The sequence below is a fragment of the Vipera ursinii genome, assembly GCF_947247035.1.
Source record: "Vipera ursinii genome assembly, chromosome: W".
NCBI classification, from domain to species: domain Eukaryota; kingdom Metazoa; phylum Chordata; class Lepidosauria; order Squamata; family Viperidae; genus Vipera; species Vipera ursinii.
Genome location: NC_139522.1, coordinates 19,509,008 through 19,530,827, shown reverse-complemented (window position 1 = coordinate 19,530,827; position 21,820 = coordinate 19,509,008). Strand labels below are relative to the sequence as shown.

Sequence of the window (21,820 nt, the reverse complement as noted above, 5' to 3'; positions counted from 1 at the left end):
CAGAACGATGAAAATAACATTATCTTCGGCATTCAAAGAGAACTATTTTAAAATGATTTATAGATGGTATTTGCCGCCAGCTAGAATAGCCAAAATGTTTCCAGATGCCTCTGATAAGTGCTGGAAATGTAGACTGGCCAAGGGTACTTTTTTTCACCAGTGGTGGACTTGCCCTCAGAGTAAGAAATATTGGGAGAAGGTCCAAAACTGGTTAAAACAAATAACTGGTGTCACCTTCCCTCTGCTTCCAGACTCTTACCTACTGGGTATAAAGCCAAAACTAATTAATAGACAAGATTGGTATCTCTTTGTACATGTTACAACAGCAGCGAGAATAACCTTCGCTCAACAGTGGAAGGATATAAATATTCCAACGGACCAAATGTTAATTAATAAGATTCTGAATTGTGCTGAAATGGATAAACTAACTTAAATGTTAAAACAGAAACAAGAATCTATGTATTACACCAACTGGGAACGATGGTATGATTGGTTAAAAAATAGAACAAACCTAGAATAGTTAATATGACACTTCATAGTAATCTTTATGACAATATTTAATAGTCAAAATAGACAACGTTAAATAAGATTTAAGATTTACCGGGATGTAATTATGTACAGGGGACCTTAATCCCCAGTTAGTTTATATGTATGTTTGTTAAGTGCTTGCTTGTCCTTTTTCTTCTCTTTCTTAATTTGAAATGTATATACTTAGTGTGTATGTGTCTGTAAATATTTAATAAAAATTTAATTAAAATTTTTTTTAAAAAAAGAAGCATCTTACCTGGGCTAAAGAAAAACAGACCTGGTCTATTGCTCAGTGGTCCAAAGTCATCTTTTCTGATGAGAGCAACTTTTGCATCTCATTTGGAAACCAAGGACCCAGAGTCTGGAGGAAGAATGGAGAGGCACACACTGCAAGATGCTTGAAGTCCAGTGTGAAGTTTCCAGAGTCTGTGTTGATTTGGGGAGCCATGTCATCTGCTGGTGATGGTCCACTGTGCTTCATTAACTCCAGGGTCAACGCAGCCGTCTACCAGGAGATTTTGGAGCACTTCATGCTTCCTTCCACAGACGAGCTTTATGGGCATGCTGACTTCATTTTCCAGCAGGACCTGGCACCTGCCCACACTGCCAAAAGCACCAAAACCTGGTTCAATGACCGTGGGATTACTGTGCTTGATTGGCCAGCAAACTCGCCTGACCTGAACCCGACAGAGAATCTATGCGGCATTGCCAAGAGAAAAATGAGAGACATGAGACCGAACAATGCAGAAGAGCTGAAGGCCGCTATTGAAGCATTCTGGTCTTCCATAACACCTCAGCAGTGCTACAGGCTGATAGCTTCCATGCCACGTCGCATTGAGGCAGTAATTGCTGCAAAAGGGGCCCAAACCAAGTACTGAGTACATATGCATGCTTATACTTTTCAGAGGTCCGATATTGTTCTATGTACACTCCTTGTTTTATTGATTGCATGTAATATTCTAATTTTCTGAGATTGTAGATTTGGGGTTTTCATGAGCTGTAAGCCATAATCATCACAATTATGACAAATCACGGCTTGAACTATCTTGCTTTGCATGTAATGAGTCTATCACATATATTAGTTTCCCCTTTTAAGTTGCATTACTGAAATAAATATACTTTTGCACGATATTCTAATTTTTCGAGTTTCACCTGTACTTGGTACTCAATTTTTTGTTCATACTTTGAGGCAATGTAGGTTCCATTCCTAGAGAGATATGTTGTGTGTGAATCCTCACTACTTCCTTATCTATTTTTACTTTGATACATAGGCATAGAAAAATATTAAGCACGATTATACGTTTGATGATGTAATAGCTACACAGAACTCATAATTTGTAAACTGGACTTTTTATTATTATTATTATTATTATTATTATTATTATTATTATTATTATTATTATTATTATTATTATTACTATTATTATTATTATTATTATTTGGAAGGCACCTTGGAGGTCATCTAGTCCAACCCCCTGCTAAGGCAGGAAACCCTATACCATTTCAGGCAAATGGCTGTCCAGTCTCTTCTTAAAAACTTCCAGTGTTGGAGCATTCACCACATCTGGAGGCAGGTTGTTGCACTGGTTAATTGTTCTAACTGTAAGGAAGTTTCTCCTTAGTTCTAGGTTGGTTCCCTCCTTGACTAGTTTCCATCCATTGCTTCTTGTCCTGCTTTCAGGTGGTTTGGAGAATAGCTTGGCTCCCTCTTCTTTGTGGCAGCCCCTGAGATATTGGAGCAATGCTATCATGTCACCTCTCACCCTTCTCTTTGTTAAACTACACATACCCAATTCCAGCAACCGTTCCCTGTATGTTTTAGCCTCCAGTCCCCCAATCATCTTTGTTGCTCTTCTCTGTACCCTTTCTAGAGTCTCAACATCGTGGTGACCAAAACTGGATGCAGTATTCCAGGTGTGGCCTTACCAAGGCATTGTAAAGTGGTATTAGTACTTCACGTGATCTTGATTCTATCCCTCTGTTAATGCAGCCTAGCACTGTGTTGGCTTTTTGGCAGCTGCAACACACTGCTGGCTCATATTGAAGTGATTGTCCACTAGGACTCCGAGATCTCTCTCACAGTTACTACTATCGAGCAAGGTACCACCTATACTATACCTGTGCATTTGGTTTTTCCTGCCTAAATGTAGAACCTTACTTTTTTCACCATTGAATTTCATTTTGTTAGATAGCGCCCAGTGTTCGAGTCTGTCCAGATCCTCCTGTATTTTAAGCCTATCTTCTAGAGTATTGGCTATTCCTGCCAGCTTGGTGTCGTCTGCAAATTTGATGAGTTCCTCATCTATCCCCTCATCCAAATCGTTGATGAAGATGTTGAAGAGCACTGAGCCCAGAACAGAGCCCTGTGGTGCCCCACTACACACTTCATTCCATGTAGATGCAGTTCCATTGAGGACCACACGCTGAGTACGGCCTGTCAGCCAGCTATGGATCCATCTGGTGGTGATGCTATGTAACCCACATTTTTCTATCTTATCAAGTAGTAGGTTGTGATCTACTTTATCAAATGCCTTACTGAAGTCCAAGTAAATTATATCCGCGGTATTCTTCTGGTCCACTAATTTTGTCAGTTTATCAAAGAATGCAATAAGATTTGTCTGGCATGATCTGTTTTTGACAAACCCACGTTGACTTTTAGTGATGACTTTGTTTGCATCAAGGTGTTTGCTGATTTGTTGTTTGATTATCTTTTCCAGAATCTTCCCAGGTATCGAGGTCAGGCTGATAGGTCTGTAGTTTCCTGGATCTATTTTTTCCCGTTTTTGAAGATGGGAACTACATCAGCTCTCTTCCAGTCCTCTGGTAGTTCCCCAGTGCTCCAGGATCTTTGAAAAATATAGTTCAGTGGTTCTGAGATCACATCTGCCAGTTCCTTGAGAACCTTGGGGTGTAATCCATCTGGTCCTGGTGATTTGAACTCGTCTAGGCTGGACAGGTGCTCACTTACCATTTTCTTGCCTATCTTAACTTGCGTTTCTATTCTGTTTTTTATGGCACTGGTTTTGGTAGGTTGGACTGTTTTTTCCCTTTGTGTAAAGACAGATGCAAAAAACGAGTTAAATAGTTCTGCTTTCTCCCTGTTGCTTGTCACCTTCTTGCCACTTTCACCCACTAATGGACCAATCATTTCCTTTACTTTTTTCTTGTTTTTTATATGTTTAAAGAAGCTTTTTTTTGTTATTTTTGACTTTGGTCGCAAGCCTTAGTTCATTTTGAGCCTTATCTTCCCTCACTTCATCTTTGCAGGCACGGGCTATTTGCTGATATTCTGCCTTAGTTATGTGCCCCTCTTTCCACTTCTTATACTTGTCCTTTTTATCTTTCAATTTATCAGAGTTCTTTATGCAGCCATGATGGTTTCTTTTGAGAGCTGTTATTTTTCTTCTTTGTTGGTATTGTTCTGGACTGGGCCTTTATTATCTCACTTTTCAAAATTTCCCAAGCTTCTTGAGTTGTTTTCCCCTTTAGGATTCTCATCCATGGAATTCTTCCCAAGGTCTCTCTCAGTTTTTTGAAATTAGCTCTTTGAAAGTCCAAGAGTCTAGTTTGGCTGTGTTCTATTGCTTGTGCTTCCACAATGTTGAATTCCAATATTGCATGATCACTTCCCCCCAAGGTTCCTGTGGCTTTGACACTTTCTATCATTTCATCTCTGTTAGTGAGAATTAAATCCAATATGGCTAATCCCCTAGTTCCCTTCTCTACTTTTTGGGAGAGAAAGTTGTCTGCTAGGTTTGTCAGGAATCTGTTTGATCTTCCACTTGGTGCAGAGTTTGTCTCCCAGTTGATATCAGGGTAATTAGAGTCCCCCATTACTATTGTGATGTGCTTCCTACATACCTTAGTTAGCTGACTAGCAAAAAGTTCATCTATTTCCTCTGCTTGGTTGGGCGGCCTATAGTATACACCTATGGCAATGTCATTTTTCCCCTTTAATATTGACCCAAATGCATCATTTTTGTGCTCTATTTCTGTAGAGATAAAGTTATTTCTTATATATAGAGCAACTCCACCTCCTCTTTTGTTTAGTCTGTTTCTTTTAAATAGTTTAAATCTGTTCTGTACCAGCCTGCTACCGGCCCTGCAGAAAAGGCAGGGACAACCCCTTTACAAACGGCAAGAGGCTGGAATTACGCCTGCCAAATTTATTCACATAAAACAGAGCAAGACAAGACACCAACCATAAAACACGAGCTAAGAAGCAGGAACAATCCAAGCGGTTGCCTTCAGCAAACCAGCCCTCCCACACATTCCCCTTAAATACAGTTCAGGGCGTGGCCTCTCTGTGCCTCCTTCCGAGGTGCCCCATTGCCTTCCTCTGTTTACTCCTGACTGACTGCCTCCTGCATCGGGCGTCCTTGAACAGGGCCAGCTGTGGGTCATCTTCATCCACGCTGTCAGGCTCACACAGCTGGGTCTGCATCGTGACCAGATGAGAGGGGCCTTGCTGGGGGCTCTCATCAAGCTGTCCAATCCCCTCAGCAAGCTCTTCAACACCCCCCTCCTCCTCCTCTGAGTCGTCCAACCCAACTGCCGAACCCACAGGCTGACCCTGAATCACAACAAAATCCCTCTAGCTGTGTGTTCCATTTGTGGGTTTCATCCCACCATGTTTCCGTAATGGCAACGATATCATATCCGCCCTCATTTACCTGAATTTCTAGTTCACCCTGCTTACTGCTCATACTCTGTGCATTGGTGTATAGACATTTGAGTCCTTTATGACTGACCCTGTGTTTACTTGCTACATAACTTGTGTGATGCCTGACTCCCCCTATTTTCTTAGATCGCCGGGGACAGTGATGTTCTGTATCAATTAACTCACTGTCCCCGTTGTTTAGTTTAAATGTTCCTCCAGAAAAGCTATGAATTTATTGCCAAGTAACTCAGTCCCTTTCTTGGATGGATGCAGACCATCTCTTTTGTACATTTTTTTCATTGGACCAGCTACAGACATCATGACTAATATAACCAAAGCCTTCTCCTTTACACCAGTCCTTTAGCCACATATTAAATTCTGCTATACGTTGGCCTTTTCCATTTTGCTCCTTATACACTGGTAAAACCTCTGAAAAAGTAAGCCTACAGCCTGTTCTGCTAAGTTCCTGCTCCAAGCTCTGGAAATCATTCTGCACAGAGAGTACATCTTTTTGGAACAGATCGTTAGTGCCAAAATGTACAATAGCCTCCACATCACAGTCCTTGCTTGCATTCTTGATTATTTTAGAAATACGCTTCTTGTCCCTACTGGCAGTAGCACCTGGAAGACACCTGACCTCTTTCGAAACCTCTGTGTCCTTTCCTAAATTTACATCCCTTATAATTGAATCACCAACCAGAAGGATGCCTTTTTGGATGCCTTTCTGTTCTTGCATGACTGGTGAGTAATACCAGATTCGCACTTCTCCCTGTCGAAAACAAGTTTTTCATCTTGGACCACGATCCCCTGCTTATTTGATTTATTATCACAGATAGCTTTACCTGTTTCCTTAATGTCCCTATTAAGGTCAGAAAGCGCACTGTATCTGTTGTGCAGGGACACAGTGAAAGCTTTGTGTTTATGGTTCATCTTCCCTATCATGCTGACTTCTGTTTGTGAACTATTTCCTTGCAAGATATATTCAAACTATAGAACTTAAGCTTTTTAGTCAAAGTATATTTCAGGAAAAAGAGAACATGGATATTTTAATTTTTTGTTCTATTATTTACCAAAGGCTACCAGAATGTTAATTTTCATTAACTTTCTCATGCTGTACTCTTTTCTTCTTTATGCAAATTTGATTATCCAGAGAAGAAAATTAATTCACGGAAAAGAACCAATTTCAAAATAAAAGGTTTTAGCATAATTCTATTCATATCTTTCATATGAAACCAGACAAATGGCTGTCTAGTCTCTTCTTAAAAACTTCCAGTGTTGGAGCATTCTCCACTTCTGGAGGCAGGTTGTTCCACTGGTTAATTGTTGTAACTGTCTTCTGGAGTATTGGCTATTCCTGCCAGCTTGGTGTCGTCTGCAAATTTGATGAGTTCCCCATCTATCCCCTCATCCAAATCGTTGATGAAGATGTTGAAGAGCACTGGGCCCAGAACAGAGCCCTGGGGCACCCCACTACACACTTCCTTCCATGTAGATGCAGTTCCATTGAGGACCACACACTGAGTACGGTCTGTCAGCCAGCTATGAATCCATCTGGTGGTGATGCTATCTAACCCACATTTTTCTATCTTATCAAGTAGTAGGTTGTGATCTACTTTATCAAATGCCTTACTGAAGTCCAAGTAAATTATATCTACAGCATTGCTCTGGTCCACTAGTTTTGTCAATTGGTCAAAGAATGCAATAAGATTTGTCTGGCATGATCTGTTTTTGACAAACCCATGTTGGCTTTTAGTGATAACTTTGTTCACATCAAGGTGTTCGCTGATTTGTTGTTTGATTATCTTTTCCAGAATCTTCCCAGGTACTGAGGTCAGGCTGATAGGTCTGTAGTTTCCTGGATCTATTTTTTTCCCTTTTTTGAAGATGGGAACTACATCAGCTCTCTTCCAGTCCTCTGGTAGTTCCCCAGTGCTCCAGGATCTTTGAAAAATATAGTTCAGTGGTTCTGAGATCATGTCTGCCAGTTCCTTGAAAACCTTGGGGTGTAATCCATCTGGTCCTGGTGATTTGAACTCGTCTAGGCTGGACAGGTGCTCACTTACCATTTTCTTGCCTATCTTAACTTGTGTTTCTATTCTGTTTTTTATGGCACTGGTTTTGGTAGGTTGGACTGTTTTTTCCCTTTGTGTAAAGACAGATGCAAAAAACGAGTTAAATAGTTCTGCTTTCTCCCTGTTGCTTGTCACCTTCTTGCCACTTTCCCCAACTGTTATAAAAGGTAACTACCAGATCTTTTGCTGCTCCAGTTATTTTCACTAGGATAGCCACATGAGGATTGGTTAACTAAATAAATTAAATAAGCAGTTAACATTCTCCAATGTGAAATCATTCATATATTACTGATAGCTGGCCTTCTTGCTGTGTTGCATCTAAGGATTTTTAACTCCAACTGCATCTACTTTTTATTTAAGTTCAAACATTTTTAAAAAATTGTTTGTGATGGGTTTTTTTGCAAAAAAATTAGTTTATTGAAAAAGTTTAAAATACAAAACACCAAAATATTTTTAAAAAGCAACAAAAACACAACAAAAAAGACATTAACAAAAAAGTGTGTTAAAAAACAACAACACATGTACACATAACATGCTCCCTAATTGAATGCTGATTGGTATATTACAACAATTTTCGTTTCCCACCCCTTGCAAAACAGGCCAAAAGAAATTTAAACTGTTAAACTACTAAATCTACTTACAAATTGTTAGCCTGTCATTGGTAAACTATATTAATCACAAAGTAGTTTACAGAAAATACAATAATAATGAACATATTATGTAAGAATATAAAAGTAATAAAACTTGTGAACAGTAATAGGAGAAAGACAAAGTTGAAATTCCAAAACCCTCTGTTAACAAGCTATTATAATCAACTTCAGTCCCTAATCTTCCCAAATATTAAACTTAATTGGTCCTGGATGAAATATCCAAGTTTGTTTTCTTATACTTGTTGTTGTTGTTAGCTGCGAAGTCAAGTCCGACCCATCGCGACCCTATGGACAACGTTCCTCCAGGCCTTCCTGTCCTCTACCATCTTCTGGAGTCCATTTAAGCTCACGCCTACTGCTTCAGTGACTCCATCAAGCCACCTCATTCTCTGTTGTCCCCTTCTTCTCTTGCCCTCAATCTTTCCCAGCATTAGGCTCTTCTCCAGTGACTCCTTCCTTCTCATTAGGTGGCCAAAGTATTTGAGTTTTAGCTTTAGGATCTGGCCTTCTAAAGAGCAGTCAGGGTTGATCTCCTCTAGGACTGACCAATTTGATCGCCTTGCAGTCCAAGGGACTCGCAGGAGTCTTCTCCAGCACCAGAGTTCAAAGGCCTCAATTCTTTGGCGCTCAGCCTTTTTTATGGTCCAACTTTCACTGCCATACATTGCAACTGGGAAGACCATAGCCTTGACTATACGCACTTTTGTTGACAGGGTGATGTCTCTGCTTTTTAGTGTGCTGTCTAGATTTGCCATGGCTTTCCTCCCGAGGAGCAAGCGTCTTTTAATTTCTTGGCTACAGTCCCCATCTGCAGTCATCTTGGAGCCCAGGAAAATAAAATCTGTCACTACCTCCCTTTCTTCCCCATCTATTTGCCAGGAATTGAGAGGGTCGGATGCCATGATCTTGGTTTTTTTAATGTTAAGTTTCAACCCAACTTTTGCACTCTCCTTTACCCGCAACAAGAGGCTCTTTAGTTCCTCTTCACTTTCTGCCATTAGAGTAGTATCATCTGCATATCTTAGGTTGTTGATATTTCTTCCGGCAACCTTAATTCCAACTTTTGATTCATCTAGCCCTGCCTTTCTCATGATCTGCTCTGCATATAAGTTAAATAGGCAGGGCGACAGTATACAGCCTTGCCGGACTCCTTTCCCAATTTTGAACCAATCAGTGGTTCCGTGTCCAGTTCTCACTGTTGCTTCTTGGCCCACATATAGGTTTCTCAAGAGACAAATAAGATGGTCTGGTACGCCCATCTCTTTAAGAACTTGCCACAGTTTGTTATGATCCACACAATCAAAGGCTTTAGCATAGTCAATGAAGCAGAAGTAGATGTTTTTCTGGAACTCTCTAGCTTTCTCCATGATCCAGCGTTTGTTGGCAATTTGATCTCTAGTTCCTCTGCCTCTTCGAAATCCTGCCTGTACTTCTGGTAGTTCTCGATCCACATACTGCTGGAGTCTAGCTTGTAGGATTTTAAGCATAACTTTACTAGCATGAGAAATGAGTGCAATGGTGCGATAGTTTGAACATTCTTTGGCACTGCCTTTCTTTGGAATTGGAATGTATGCATCGTCTTTTAAGATTTTGAATAGCTCAGCTGGAATACTGTCACTTCCACTAGCTTTGTTGTTGTTCAGCTTTCCTAAGGCCCACTTCACTTCACATTCTAGGATGTCTGGCTAGAGGTCAGTGACCACCTCATTGTGATTATCAGGGACATTAAGCTCATTCTTGTATAGTTCTTCTGTGTAATTTTGCCACCTCTTCTTAATCTCTTCTGCCTCTGTTAGGTCCCTGCCATTTTGGTCCTTTATCATGCCCATTTTTGCATTAAACGTTCCCTTCATCTCTCCAATTTTCTTGAAAAGATCTCTGGTCCTCCCTATTCTATTGTTTTCTTCTATTACTTTGCACTGTTCATTTAAGAAGGCATTCTTATCTCTTCTAGCTATTCTCTGGAATTCTGCATTCAATTGGGCATATCTTTCTTTTTCTCCCTTGCCTTTTGCTTCCCTCCTTTCCTCAGCTATTTGCAAAGCTTCCTCAGACAACCATTTTGCTTTCTTGCATTTCTTTTTCTTTGGGATGGTTTTGGTTGCTACCTGTTGTACAATGTTGCGAACCTCTGTCCATAGTTCTTCAGGCACTCTGTCTATCAGATCTAATTCCTTAAATCTATTTGTCACCTCTACTGTATATTCAACAGGAATATGATTTCATTCATACCTGAGTGGCCTAGTGCTTTTCCCTACTTTCTTCAGTTTAAGCCTAAACTTTGCAATGAGAAGCTCATGGTCTGAGCCACAGTCAGCTCCTGGTCTTGTTTTTACTGACTGTATAGAGCTTCTCCATCTTTGGCTGCAGAGCATATAGTCAATCTGATTTCTGTGTTGACCGTCTGGTTATGTCCATGTGTAGAGCTGTCTCTTGGGTTGTTGGAAAAGAGTGTTTGCTATGACCAACATATTCTCTTGACAAAATTCTGTCAGCCTGTGCCCTGCTTCATTTTGTACTCCAAGGCCAAACTTGCCTGTTATTCCGGTTTTCTTTTGCCTTCCTACTTTAGCATTCCAATCCCCCATGATGATAAGGACATCATTTTTGGTGTTAGTTCTATAAGGTGCTGTAGGGCTTCATAGAACCGGTCTATAGTTTATGGCAGGACCTCCTGCCTTTGTCTTTGTATTATCTCTCTGGATGAACCCTAGCCATGTTGGCTGGGGATATCAAGCTCCATTTCAACATGTAACTTTGCACAGCATGGAAAGTTCATCATTCTTTTACCTAATGAGATGGGTCCAGATTACAACCTTACATTCCGAAAGAGCCTTTGCTGTAACCGTGAGTTATTGACATAGGATGCCTGTGAATAAAGTAATTTGTTTTATCCCATTCATTGAGTTTATTCTGGCTGTCTCACGTGGAACCAGCAATGACATCTCTGCGTGAGGCATCACATTCATCAAACCTTTTTGAAAAAGAATCAGCTAAGGATTGCATCTTGTTAGCCAGAATCTGTTTTCCCCCTTGGGTGTTAGCCTCCTCCTTCTCTCTGCAATATGATCTGTTGTTGGCTCAAAGCAGGGAGGGAGCAGGGAGGGAGTGAAAAAGACAGTGAAGATATTTTCTGGCCACTTGATCCAAAATGTTTTTGCAACTTAATAAAGTACAAATGCAAAGTCACATGCATGTTTCCATACGGAAGGCAGAAATTAATGAGAACAGTAAAATAAATCAAAGAAGGAAAAAAGAAAGAAAAACAGAAAGAATCCAGCAGGGTTTGAAATAAATCAGCATTCAACCAGTCAATTAACATTTAAAAATAAAAAGCAAAAGCAAAAGTTCAGAAAGTGAAAGTTAAAAGCCCCGTATTGCTTACAAATAGGAAGAGGTGTAAAAGGCCCTTGACTTTTCAGCTACTCCCTCACAGGGAGTTGCAATCTTCAAGATTCCTCCTCCTGGGTGGGTCCACAGCTGTCCAAACGTTATCTCGGGTCTTTCCTAAGTGCCCCCATCAAGGCTGCCAAAAAAACAGCTCTGGCAGCAAACACAGCAGATCATGGGTAAGAGAAAGAAAACTGTCACCCTATAGCAGCCATTGGGGGAGGAGTCATGTGTGAGGGTTTTTTAAGTGTATTTAGGTGTGTTGTCATATTTTTTCTTATAACTGATAAATAAAATCTATTAAATACAAAATAGTAACTTCAAATTCTCATAAACTGGATCTAGTTATTTCTGGTATGGTGCAGTCCCTGAGAAAGTCTGAACTCTTCTGTTCAACTGACACACCAAAACTGATCCTATTCATTAGGTTGAATAGACTGGACACAGAGTTTTGTTAAAATAATTACTTGCTGAATGATATTTACTGATGATAAGCCCACCTGAACAGTGTGAAGTCAAAACATACCATGTTTTCCCAAAAATAAGTCTCAATCAGAAAATAAGCCCTAGCATGATTTTTCAGGGTGCTTGTAATATAAGCCCTATGCCAAAAATAAGCCCCAGTTAAGATAGTCAGCCAGACATCTGTTGCAACACACTACAGATGTATTGAATTATAAAATAATAATATATAATTAAATGTAAATAAATATTATTAACATTAATACTTAAAATAAATGATAAAATAAATTATAATTAAGTATTTGTACATACCGTACCCAAGCAGGTGCCTTTGGACGAGAGGTATCGTATGTAAACCAATGAACTTGAGACACCGTCAGCGTGCACACAGGAGGGAGCAAGCGCACAGGGGCCGACAGTGTCCAGCAGCAGCTGTAGCCCACTGTCCCCTTGGCCGGTGCACTCTGGGGCTGTGAACCCCATGCAGCGCAGGTGAGTGGGAGAGCTGCTACCACCGGCCTGGCCCACTGCATTCCACCATCTGCTTGACCATGGCTGCAATGGGGCAGGCGGCCGCGTGGTGCGTCTGGCAAGCTGCTGCCACCACCGTGAAGTGAGACAGATGATGGGGGGGTGGAGCTGCCCCACGTGCCCCGCACCCACACCCCTCAGGGCCCCACAGCCAGGCCACCCCCACCCCGCCGACAACCTCACCACGGCTCATGGCAACCATCTGCTAGCCCTGGCGCGTCCAGCAGGCCAGTGCCACCATGAGACGAGGCAAGGGATGTGGTGAGGTGGGGTTGGCGTGGGTACTAGGTCCACACACACACACACACACCCCACCTGCATCACCTCACCTCATGACGGTGGCACATTTTATCATTTTTCTGTCCCATGCTTATGGATTGGGGGCAGTAATATTGCTAGTGAAACACCCTCTTTGATCATTGAAGTACAATGAGGGAAAATGTATTTGATCCCCTGCTGATTTTGTACATTTGGCCACTGACAAAGAAATGATCAGTCTACAATTTTAATGGTAGGTTTATTTTAACAGTGAGAGACAGAATAACAACAAAAAATACAGAAAAACACACTTCAAAAAAGTTATAGATTTGTATTTTAATGAGTGAAATAAGGAGTTGACCCCTTTGCAAAACATGACTTAGTACTTGGTGGCAAATGTTCTGTTCCAGCCTACGACCGGCCCTGTTTGAATGTCAGGGACAACCCCTTTTTATAGTCAACAGGCTGGAAAAACCCAACCAAATTTATTTACAAAGAAGTCAAAAGTTCAAACAAGTGTTAAACAGGAATAACAGACCAGGACTCTAGCAGGAGATCTTCAAACGGTTGCCTTCAGCAACCAGCACCTCCCACACCTTCCCCTTTTATCAGCAGTCCCAAGGCGTGGCTTCTCATTGACTTCTCCTCTCACCGAGTTGCCTCATGGCCTTTCTCTTTTCTACTCTGCTGGATTGCCTCCTGCTCTTAGTGTCCCTGAATAGATCCAGCTGTGAATCATCTACGTCCAATACCTTGTGCTCACACAGCTGAGTCTGATGAGGAACATGATGGGAGGGGCCAGGCTGAGAGTCCTGCAGTGCATCAGAGCCTCCCTCTGACACCAAAGGCTCTCCAAACCCCTCCTCCTCCTCTTCTTCAGAATCATCAGACTCAGCTGCCGGTATCACAGGCTGACGATGAATCACAACAGCAAAACCCTTGTTGGCAATCACAGAGGGCAGACATTTCTTGTATTTGGCCACCTGGTTTGCATACATCTCAGGAGGGATTTTGTCCCACTCCTCTTTGCAGATCCTCTCCAAGTCATCAAGGTTTTGAGGCTGACGTTTGGCAGCTCGAACCTTCAGCTCCCTCCACAGATTTTCTATGGGATTAAGGTCTGGAGACTGGCTGGGTGTTCTTGGGGTCACAGGCAGCATTCCTCCTCCTCTAAACACGGCGAGTTGAGTTGATGCCAAAGAGCTCGATTTTGGTCTCATCTGAACACAATATTTTCCAGTTCTCCTCTGAATCATTCAGATGTTCATTGGCAAACTTGTCATGCCTCCATCACAGCCTGAATCTGCTGAGGAAAATGAGCTGGAACTGGACCTTATGGAGGTTGAGGGATAGCTGTCTGTGGCTTCAGAGGAATGTGGGGAACAGCAGGCTGAGGCAGGCCAGGGCCTTTCAGAATTGGGACTGGATGAACATGAGAGACAGAGCTCAGGCAATGAGCAAGGGCCACCCCTCCTGATCCTAGAGCAGGGAGAGTGGAGAGAAGGAGGGAACAACACAGGCAGGCTCAACTACTCAGGAAGAGAGCACCCCGCCCCTCTCCACAAGGCACACATGGAGACTGAGACTTAAGGAGATGCTGTGGAGAGGGGCATTTGTTGGGAACAAACAGTGATTTCTTGGAGTTTTGTGTGCTGTTGCTGATCATGGAAACAACTCTCTGATCTCTTCTTCAGTGTTGTGATTTCTGCTTGGAAACCCTGAAACTGTGACTATTGGACTAGCTGACAAACTTGATTTGTGTTCAAAGACTTCGGATTGTAGTTTGGCTTCTATTCTGAAACTGCTCAGGCAAGCTTGTATTTCCACAGACTCGTTAGATTTTGGATGTATGTTTCATTCCTTGTTATCTACGTGGCCTTGAGTAAATTACTTTTGTAATCTAAATGTATGTGAAACTACTTGCAGCCAGAGGCTGCTGAAGGTGTGTGTGTCTTACATTGTTCTGGGGCTTGCCAGAAACATGGGAGCATTTGGGGAAAAATTGGAGCAATTAAAGGGTGGTTTGAATTGCCAACTGACTGCATTGCCTCTGTGCTGTGCCCTGGGTCATCACAAAACTTCAGACGGGCCTGTACATGTGCTTTCTTGAGGAGAGGGACCTTGCAGGCACTGCAGGATTTCAGTCCTTCGTGGCGTAGTGTGTTACCAATTGTTTTCTTGGTGACTATGGTCCCAGCTGCCTTGAGATCATTGACAAGACCCTCCCATGTAGTTCTGGGCTGATTCCTCACCGATCTCATGATCATTGAAACTCCACAAGGTGAGATCTTGCATGAAGCCCCAGACTGAGGGAGATTGACAGTTATTTTGTGTTTCTTCATTTTGCAAATAATCGCACCAACTGTTTTCACCTTCTCACCAAGCTGCTTGGTGATGGTCTTTTAGCCCTTTCTAGCCTTGTGTAGGTCTACAATCTTGTCCCTGACATCCTTGGACAGCTCTTTGGTCTTGGCCATGGTGGAGAGTTTGGAATCTGATTGATTGATTGATTGATTGCTTCTGTGGACAGGTGTCTTTTATACAGGTAACAAGCTGAGATTAGGAGCACTCCCTTTAAGAGAGTGCTCCTAATCTCAGCTTGTTACCTGTATAAAAGACACCTGGGAGCCAGAAATCTTGCTGATTGATAGGGGATCAAATACTTATTTCACTCATTAAAAATGCAAATCTATAACTTTTTTGAAATGCATTTTTCTGGATTTTTTGGTTGTAATTCTGTCTCTCACTGTTAAAATAAACCTACCATTAAAATTATAGACTGATCATTTCTTTGTCAGTGGGCAAATGTACAAAATCAACAGGGGATCAAATACTTTTTCCCCTCACTGTATATTCATTAGGATGTATTTTTAAAAATACATTTAATTCACCTCTGAAGTTGTTATGCAGGCAATAATTACCTTTAATCATAAGCATGCTGTGCTGTAAAACAAAATGCCTACAGCTGCATAACGTAATTTAGAAACCAGCTTTCTACTTCATTTTGCATTTAAAAAATAAAACTTTCCTAAGACTATGCACATTGGCTCATACTAAGAATTCCAAGTCAACATTCCAGGAAATGTGATGGAAAGACTTGTAGAAAATATACTCACAATCTCATCCCCAGGCAGCCAGTATCCTTCTTGCTCAATACCAGCTTTTGAACCCTTGCATCCCACAGTCAAGGTTTCGACAACAAGACCATCCTTTACTGCTAAACTAAGCTGACGTGTGGTCTCCTTGGGATGCATACCGTGAACTCGAGACATGTATCTACAAAGAAAACAGTATCAGTTACAAAAGGTCATTTAAAGCTCAATTGAGTAGAAAACAGAGATACAGTGAGGGGAAAATTATTTGATGCCCTGCTGATGAAGAATCAGCCCAGAACTACTTGGGAGGGTCTTGTCAATGATCTCAAGGCAGCTGGGACCATAGTCACCAAGAAAACAATTGGTAGCACACTATGCCATGAAGGACTGAAATCCTGCAGTGCCAGCAAGGTTCCCCTGCTCAAGAAAGCACATGTACAGGCCCGTCTCAAGTTTACCAATGAACATCTGAATGATTCAGAGGAGAATTGGGTGAAACTGTAGTGGTCAGATGAGACCAAAATCAATCTCTTTGGCATCAACTCAACTTGGCATGTTTGAAGGAGGAGGAATGCTGCCTGTGACCCCAAGAACACCGTCAAACATGGAGGTGGAAACATTATGCTTTGGGGGTGTTTTTCTCCTAAGGGGACAGGACTTTACAACATCAAAGGGACGATGGACGGGGCCATGTACTGTCAAATCTTGGGTGAGAACCTTCTTCCCTCAGCCGGGGCACTGAAAATGGGTCATGGATGGGTATTCCAGTATGGCAATGACCCAAAACACAGGGCCAAGGAAACAAAGGAGTGGCTGAAGAAGAACCACATTAAGGTCCTGGAGTGTCCTAGCCAGTCTCCAGACCTTAATCCCATAGAAAATCTGTGGAGGGAGCTGAAGGTTCAAGCTGCCAGACGTCAGCCTTAAACCTTGATGACTTGGAGAGGATCTGCAAAGAGGAATGGGACAAAATCCCTCCTGAGAAGTGTGCAAACCTGGTGGCCAACTGCAAGAAACCTCTGACCTCTGTGATTGCCAACAAGGGTTTTGCCACCAAGTACTAAGTCATGTTTTGCGAAGGGGTCAACTCCTTATTTCACTCATTAAAATACAAATCAATTTATAACTTTTTTGAAATGCGTTTTTCTGGATTTTTTTTTTTGTTATTCTGTCTCTCACTGTTAAAATAAACCTACCATTAAAATTATAGACCGATCATTTCTTTGTCAGTGGGCAAACATACAAAATCAGCAGGGGGTCAAATAATCTTTCCCCTCACTGTACAAATGGAATCAATCCCTCAAAATTCTATGGTTCCAAACCAGGTCACAATTAAATTAGCTAAGCAAAGAAACAATTAATTTTGGTAACAGTTTAGTTTAGTGTTTAGTGTTTAGTGTTTTAGTTTTAGTTTTAGTTTAGAATTTATTTGCCACCCATTCTCATATAGAGCGTCTCTGGTTGGCTTACAACATAAAAGCATTAAAAGCATTAAAAAAACATTAAAATCATCATAGAAACATGGCAGATAAAATCATTAACAAATTCATTAAGACCAGATGGCAAAGGAGGGAGCCAAACACACAGGGGGTGGCGGGAGGTGGGATTAAGTTTTAAATAGTCAACAAGCTCCAGTATGAAGCTCCCTCATTATGTTCCCAAGTCATCTGGCAGAAGTCTTAAGGCTCTTACGAAAAGTCAGGAGGGTGGGAGCCAATCTCACCTCAGGGGGTAAGATGTTCCAGAGGGCAGGCACCATGGCAGAGAAGGCTCTTCCCCTGGATCCTGCCAGCAGAAATTCCTTGGCTGACAGGATCTGCAGTATGCCCCCTCTGCCAGCATGGGTGGGGTGGGCCAGTCCTATTGGGGTGAGATTGTTCCTCAGGTAGACTGGCCCCATGCCATGCAGGGCTTTAAAGGTGATGACCAACACCTTGAATGGCACCCAGAAGCAAACCAGCAGCCAGTGCAGCCCGCAGAGCAGTGGTGTCACATGGGCCACCCTTGGGGCACCCAAAACTGCCTGCACTGCTGCACTCTGTGCCAGCTGTAGCTTCTGAATGCTCTTCAAGGGTATCCCCATGTACAGCGTGTTGCAATAGTCGAAACGTGAAATGACTAGGGCTTGAGTGACTGAGTGCAGGGACTCCTCATCTAGGAAAGGCTGCAACTGGTGCACACCACGAACTTGTGCAAAGGCTTTCCTAGCTGTGACTGCCACCTGCTCTTTGAACAAGAGACATGAGTTTAAGAGAAAGCCCATGTTGTGGATAGGATCTGTTTTGCTAGGGTTCAGCCAAAGCCTGTTGTCCCCCAAACAGGCCCCCACAGCCTACAGGCATCGCGAGAGTGCAGCTACAATATCACTTGGGTCACCAAGGGTGAAGATGTAGAGCTGAGTATCATCAGCATACTGATGATACCTCAACCCATGGTGATGGATGATCTCACTCAGCAGCTTCATGTAGACGTTAAAAAAGACTGGAGAGAGTACCGAGCCCTTGTGGCACACCACAAAATAACAGCTGAGGGCTGGATCTCTCACTCCCTATTAACACTGATTGCGACCGGCCTTGGAGAAAGGAGCCGAACAAGCGCAACACTGTGCCGCCCAGCCCCCATAACCAGCCCAAAAGGATACCATGGCCAATGGTATTGAAGGTCACTGAGAGGTCAAGGAGAGCAAGGATGGTTGTATTACCCCCATCATGGTCTCGCCAAAGATCATCAACAAGCACGACCAATGCTATTTCTGTCCCACAACCAGGCCTGAATCCTGACTGAAAGGGGTCCATATAATTTGTTTCATCCAGGACTCTCTGAAGTTGCCAGGCCACCACATTTTCTACAACCTTCCCTAAAAGGGAAGATTGGAAACTGGACGGAAATAATCCAGGCAGGTGGGATCAAGTGATGGGTTTTTGAGGAGGGGGTGAACTAGGGTCTCCTTAAAGGGCCCCAGAAATGTCCCCTCCTGCAGTGATGTATTAATCAGTGCTTGAACCCACCTGCTAGTCACCATCATGGTGGCTTTCACCATCCAGGAAGAACAAGGATATAACTGGCAGGTGGTGACCTCATCGGGTCTGCTGGGGGCAGACCATACAGATAGACCCAGCCTCCCTGTGGAGGGGTGCAGCAAAAGAGAATCTGAGGCACATCAGGGTGTGATGTGATCATGATAAGGGGGATAATGATAGATCCCCCACCATGTTGTGTTGCCATTGCTCCAACAAGAAAATCATATCTGGTGTGTGACCACCATCCCACGTCAGATACATGATGATCTCGGATAGGCCCATGACTGCCATGGTGGTCATGAACTCCTGGGCTGCTTCCGAGGCCATACCCAGGGATGGCAGGTTGAAGTCTCCCAGAACCATAATTCTGTGGAACTCCACCAACAGCCCTGAGATGGCCTCTAGCAGGTCAGGCAGGGAGGCTGGTATACTAGCAACAAACCCAACTGATCCTGTGAGACCAGCTTCAGAAACAGGGTCTCATAATCAGAGACTTGAGGAACAAAGCCCCTGAAGGCCAAAAGACACTCTCTGATGACCACTGCCACCCCACCTCCACTGCCTTGGGGTCTCGGCTGGTGCCAAACCCTAAACACAGCTGGACATATCTCCAAGAGGGGAATCTCCCTCTTCCAGAGTTGCCCAGGTCTCAGTAATGCGTGCCAGGTTGACTCACTCCTCCTCAATAAGATCTTGGATAAGGGGAGTCTTATTATTGACCAACCGAGCATTTCAGCAGCAGCAGCTGAACCTCAGGGCCACCGAGGGTATGCTGTCCAGGAACTGGGAATTAGCTAAGGGGGCCAGAACATACCACCAATACTACACATTGGGGGTATCTTCACTGTAATGGCTTGCACACTGGCTCCCGTAGCACCCCATGCCCGTCACCACTCTGATGCACTGTCCTGCCCTACACCCCCTACACCCCCAAGGTGATCATCCCCCTCCCTCCCCGACCTCCCTCTTTCCAGAGCCAAGTGCTCTGTCATCCCCCTCCACCCATTCCCATTCACCCCCACAAACATCCATAAGTCATGATGCACATGTGTTTTTTTCCAAGAAAATTCAGGCTTTGCTTTGTGGTGAGCTGGTGAAAGAAGGGAAGAATTATCCTACTATTACATAAAGAAACAGTCCAGTACTCTTTCATCTCATTTAGTGTCTGCCTATCAGTAATAAATCCAATGCTGGAGATGTCATTCCATCCATTTTGAGAGCCACAGATCTAAACATAGTGGGCAAGGATTGCCAAAGAGAACTAGCCTAATAAGTTCCATTGAAGAACTGTTGAGAAACAATTCCCCTAAATCAGTTGGGACTGAAGGAAAGAGTGAGCCATAAAAATCTTTTGTCATAGTTCCAACAGACAGAGACGAATAAACCAGAAGTCTGAGGCTTGCGAATTCCTCAAAGAACATGTTTATTAGTTACAAAGTATCAGCATGGTCAAGAGTGAAACCAAGTCTGAATACACAAGTAACAATTTCCCAATACAAAGTTAAATGTCCCACCCATAAAACTATGCAAGCAACTACATTCCTCAATATGATTATTTGGTGGGCTTTTTATGCAACACCCAGTCCCTAGTCTCAGGAGCAGCCGATGACCTTGGTTCCCACGGGACAAAATATTATTTTGATTAACGAAGCACCTGGGCAACCCTCCTCCCTCCGTGCTATGTGGCAACCTAGAATGAGAAGAAAAATGGCTGCAGCCATGCTCATTTGTAGTGTTGACATCTTTACTGTAATTCATTAGCTAGGCTAGCTAGCCATTAATAGACAAATGGGGAACCACCAAATAGCTGCATTAATTCAGAACTGATTCTAGCCATGTGCTTGGTACTATCTGTTAAAGTGTTTTAAAAAAACAAAATATTTATGTGTTTAATTTTTCAGATTTTAGGCTACCCAACTCTCTGTTTCTTCCCATCCATCCAAAAATCCAGGCAGTTCAAATGAGTATAAAGATTTATTGCAATCTTATGCTCTCTACAAAAATCTGAACTACTAATGGTAAAAGCAAATTGGTGGTAGATCAGAGTCAAAGGAATTCAAGGTGGGCTGGATTCGGATCTCTTGTGGGTGTGAAGGGACTCATGACTGATGACGTGTTTGAACCCTCCCTCGGGCTCAGCCTCCCATCTTAACCAACTCTGGGCAGCTTACAACAACCATACAACCAATAAATAAATAAAACAATAAAACTAAAACTTTGCACCACAATCATCCCCCTTGGGATACCACACAGTAGCCTGGTCATCTCCTACATCACCCACCCCTCCAACTTGCTCCCCCTACTCTTCCATGGGTTCTTCTATGCTGCTTTCCCTCTCCTGCATTCTGTCTTCAAAGTCTGAGTTCTCTTTGGAACTTGACAGGGGTGGAAGGGAAGCAGTCTCAAAGGAATCCGCCTCCCCCTCCTCTGAAGGAGATGGCGAGCTAGGTGATGGTTGCTATAACACAAAAATATTGTCAGAGGTTCCCTCTCCTCCCCTTCCTGGAAATTGAAGGCCAGACGTGGAAGTCCTATTGTAGGCGAGTATCCTGCCTCCCCCCGAAGGAATGCAGAGGGGCTGTTAACCCTCTTCCTCAACAGGATCCCCAGGCAAAATTGAGCAGGGGGCTGGTAGCTTGGTAAGCCTTGGCTTGTCAGGGAAGTGCTGGTGAAATTGACGAACTAAATCAGGGGCATGAACATACCGTGCATTTTCCCCAGGATCGATCTGCAACAGGGTAGCCTTTCCAATGAATCAAGTACTGAATGCCTTTTCCTCTTTTCCTAGAGTCTAGGATTTCTTCCACCTCATATTCTGATTCTCCCTCTACTATAACTGGCGGTGGAGGGGGGTGCTGGGATCGTATTGTGCTTGTGGGAGCATCTGTGGAAAGTAACACTCGGTGAAATATTGGATGCACCTTTATTGACGGGGGTAATTGGAGCTGAAAGGCTATAGTATTGATTTGTTGAAGAACTTTGAATGGTCGCACAAATTTAGCATCCAGCTTCTTGGAAGGACATGAAGTGGCTAACAACTAGGTGGTGAGCCAAACCTTGTCATCTACTGCTATGGGTGGGCCCTCCAGTCGATAGGCATCTGCTGCCTTCTTTTAAGTCTGTTTTGCTTCCTTGAGCTGCTGTTTCAAAAGTA

At 43.0% G+C, this 21,820-nt stretch overlaps 1 protein-coding gene across 7 annotated transcripts in view; it reads right to left on the bottom strand.

Moving 5' to 3' along the window:
• LOC310648236 (zinc finger MYND domain-containing protein 11-like) overlaps window positions 1–21,820 on the bottom strand; it is a gene marked incomplete at its 5' end in the record, with an annotated part of 204,714 nt that overhangs the window by 134,684 nt on the left and 48,210 nt on the right. For all 7 annotated transcript variants that reach the window (XM_083375978.1, XM_083375979.1, XM_083375981.1 and 4 more), the window contains one exon: window positions 15,668–15,827. In XM_083375978.1, the coding sequence (XP_083232104.1) occupies window positions 15,668–15,827 (160 nt within the window). The remainder of the gene's footprint in view (window positions 1–15,667; window positions 15,828–21,820) is intronic.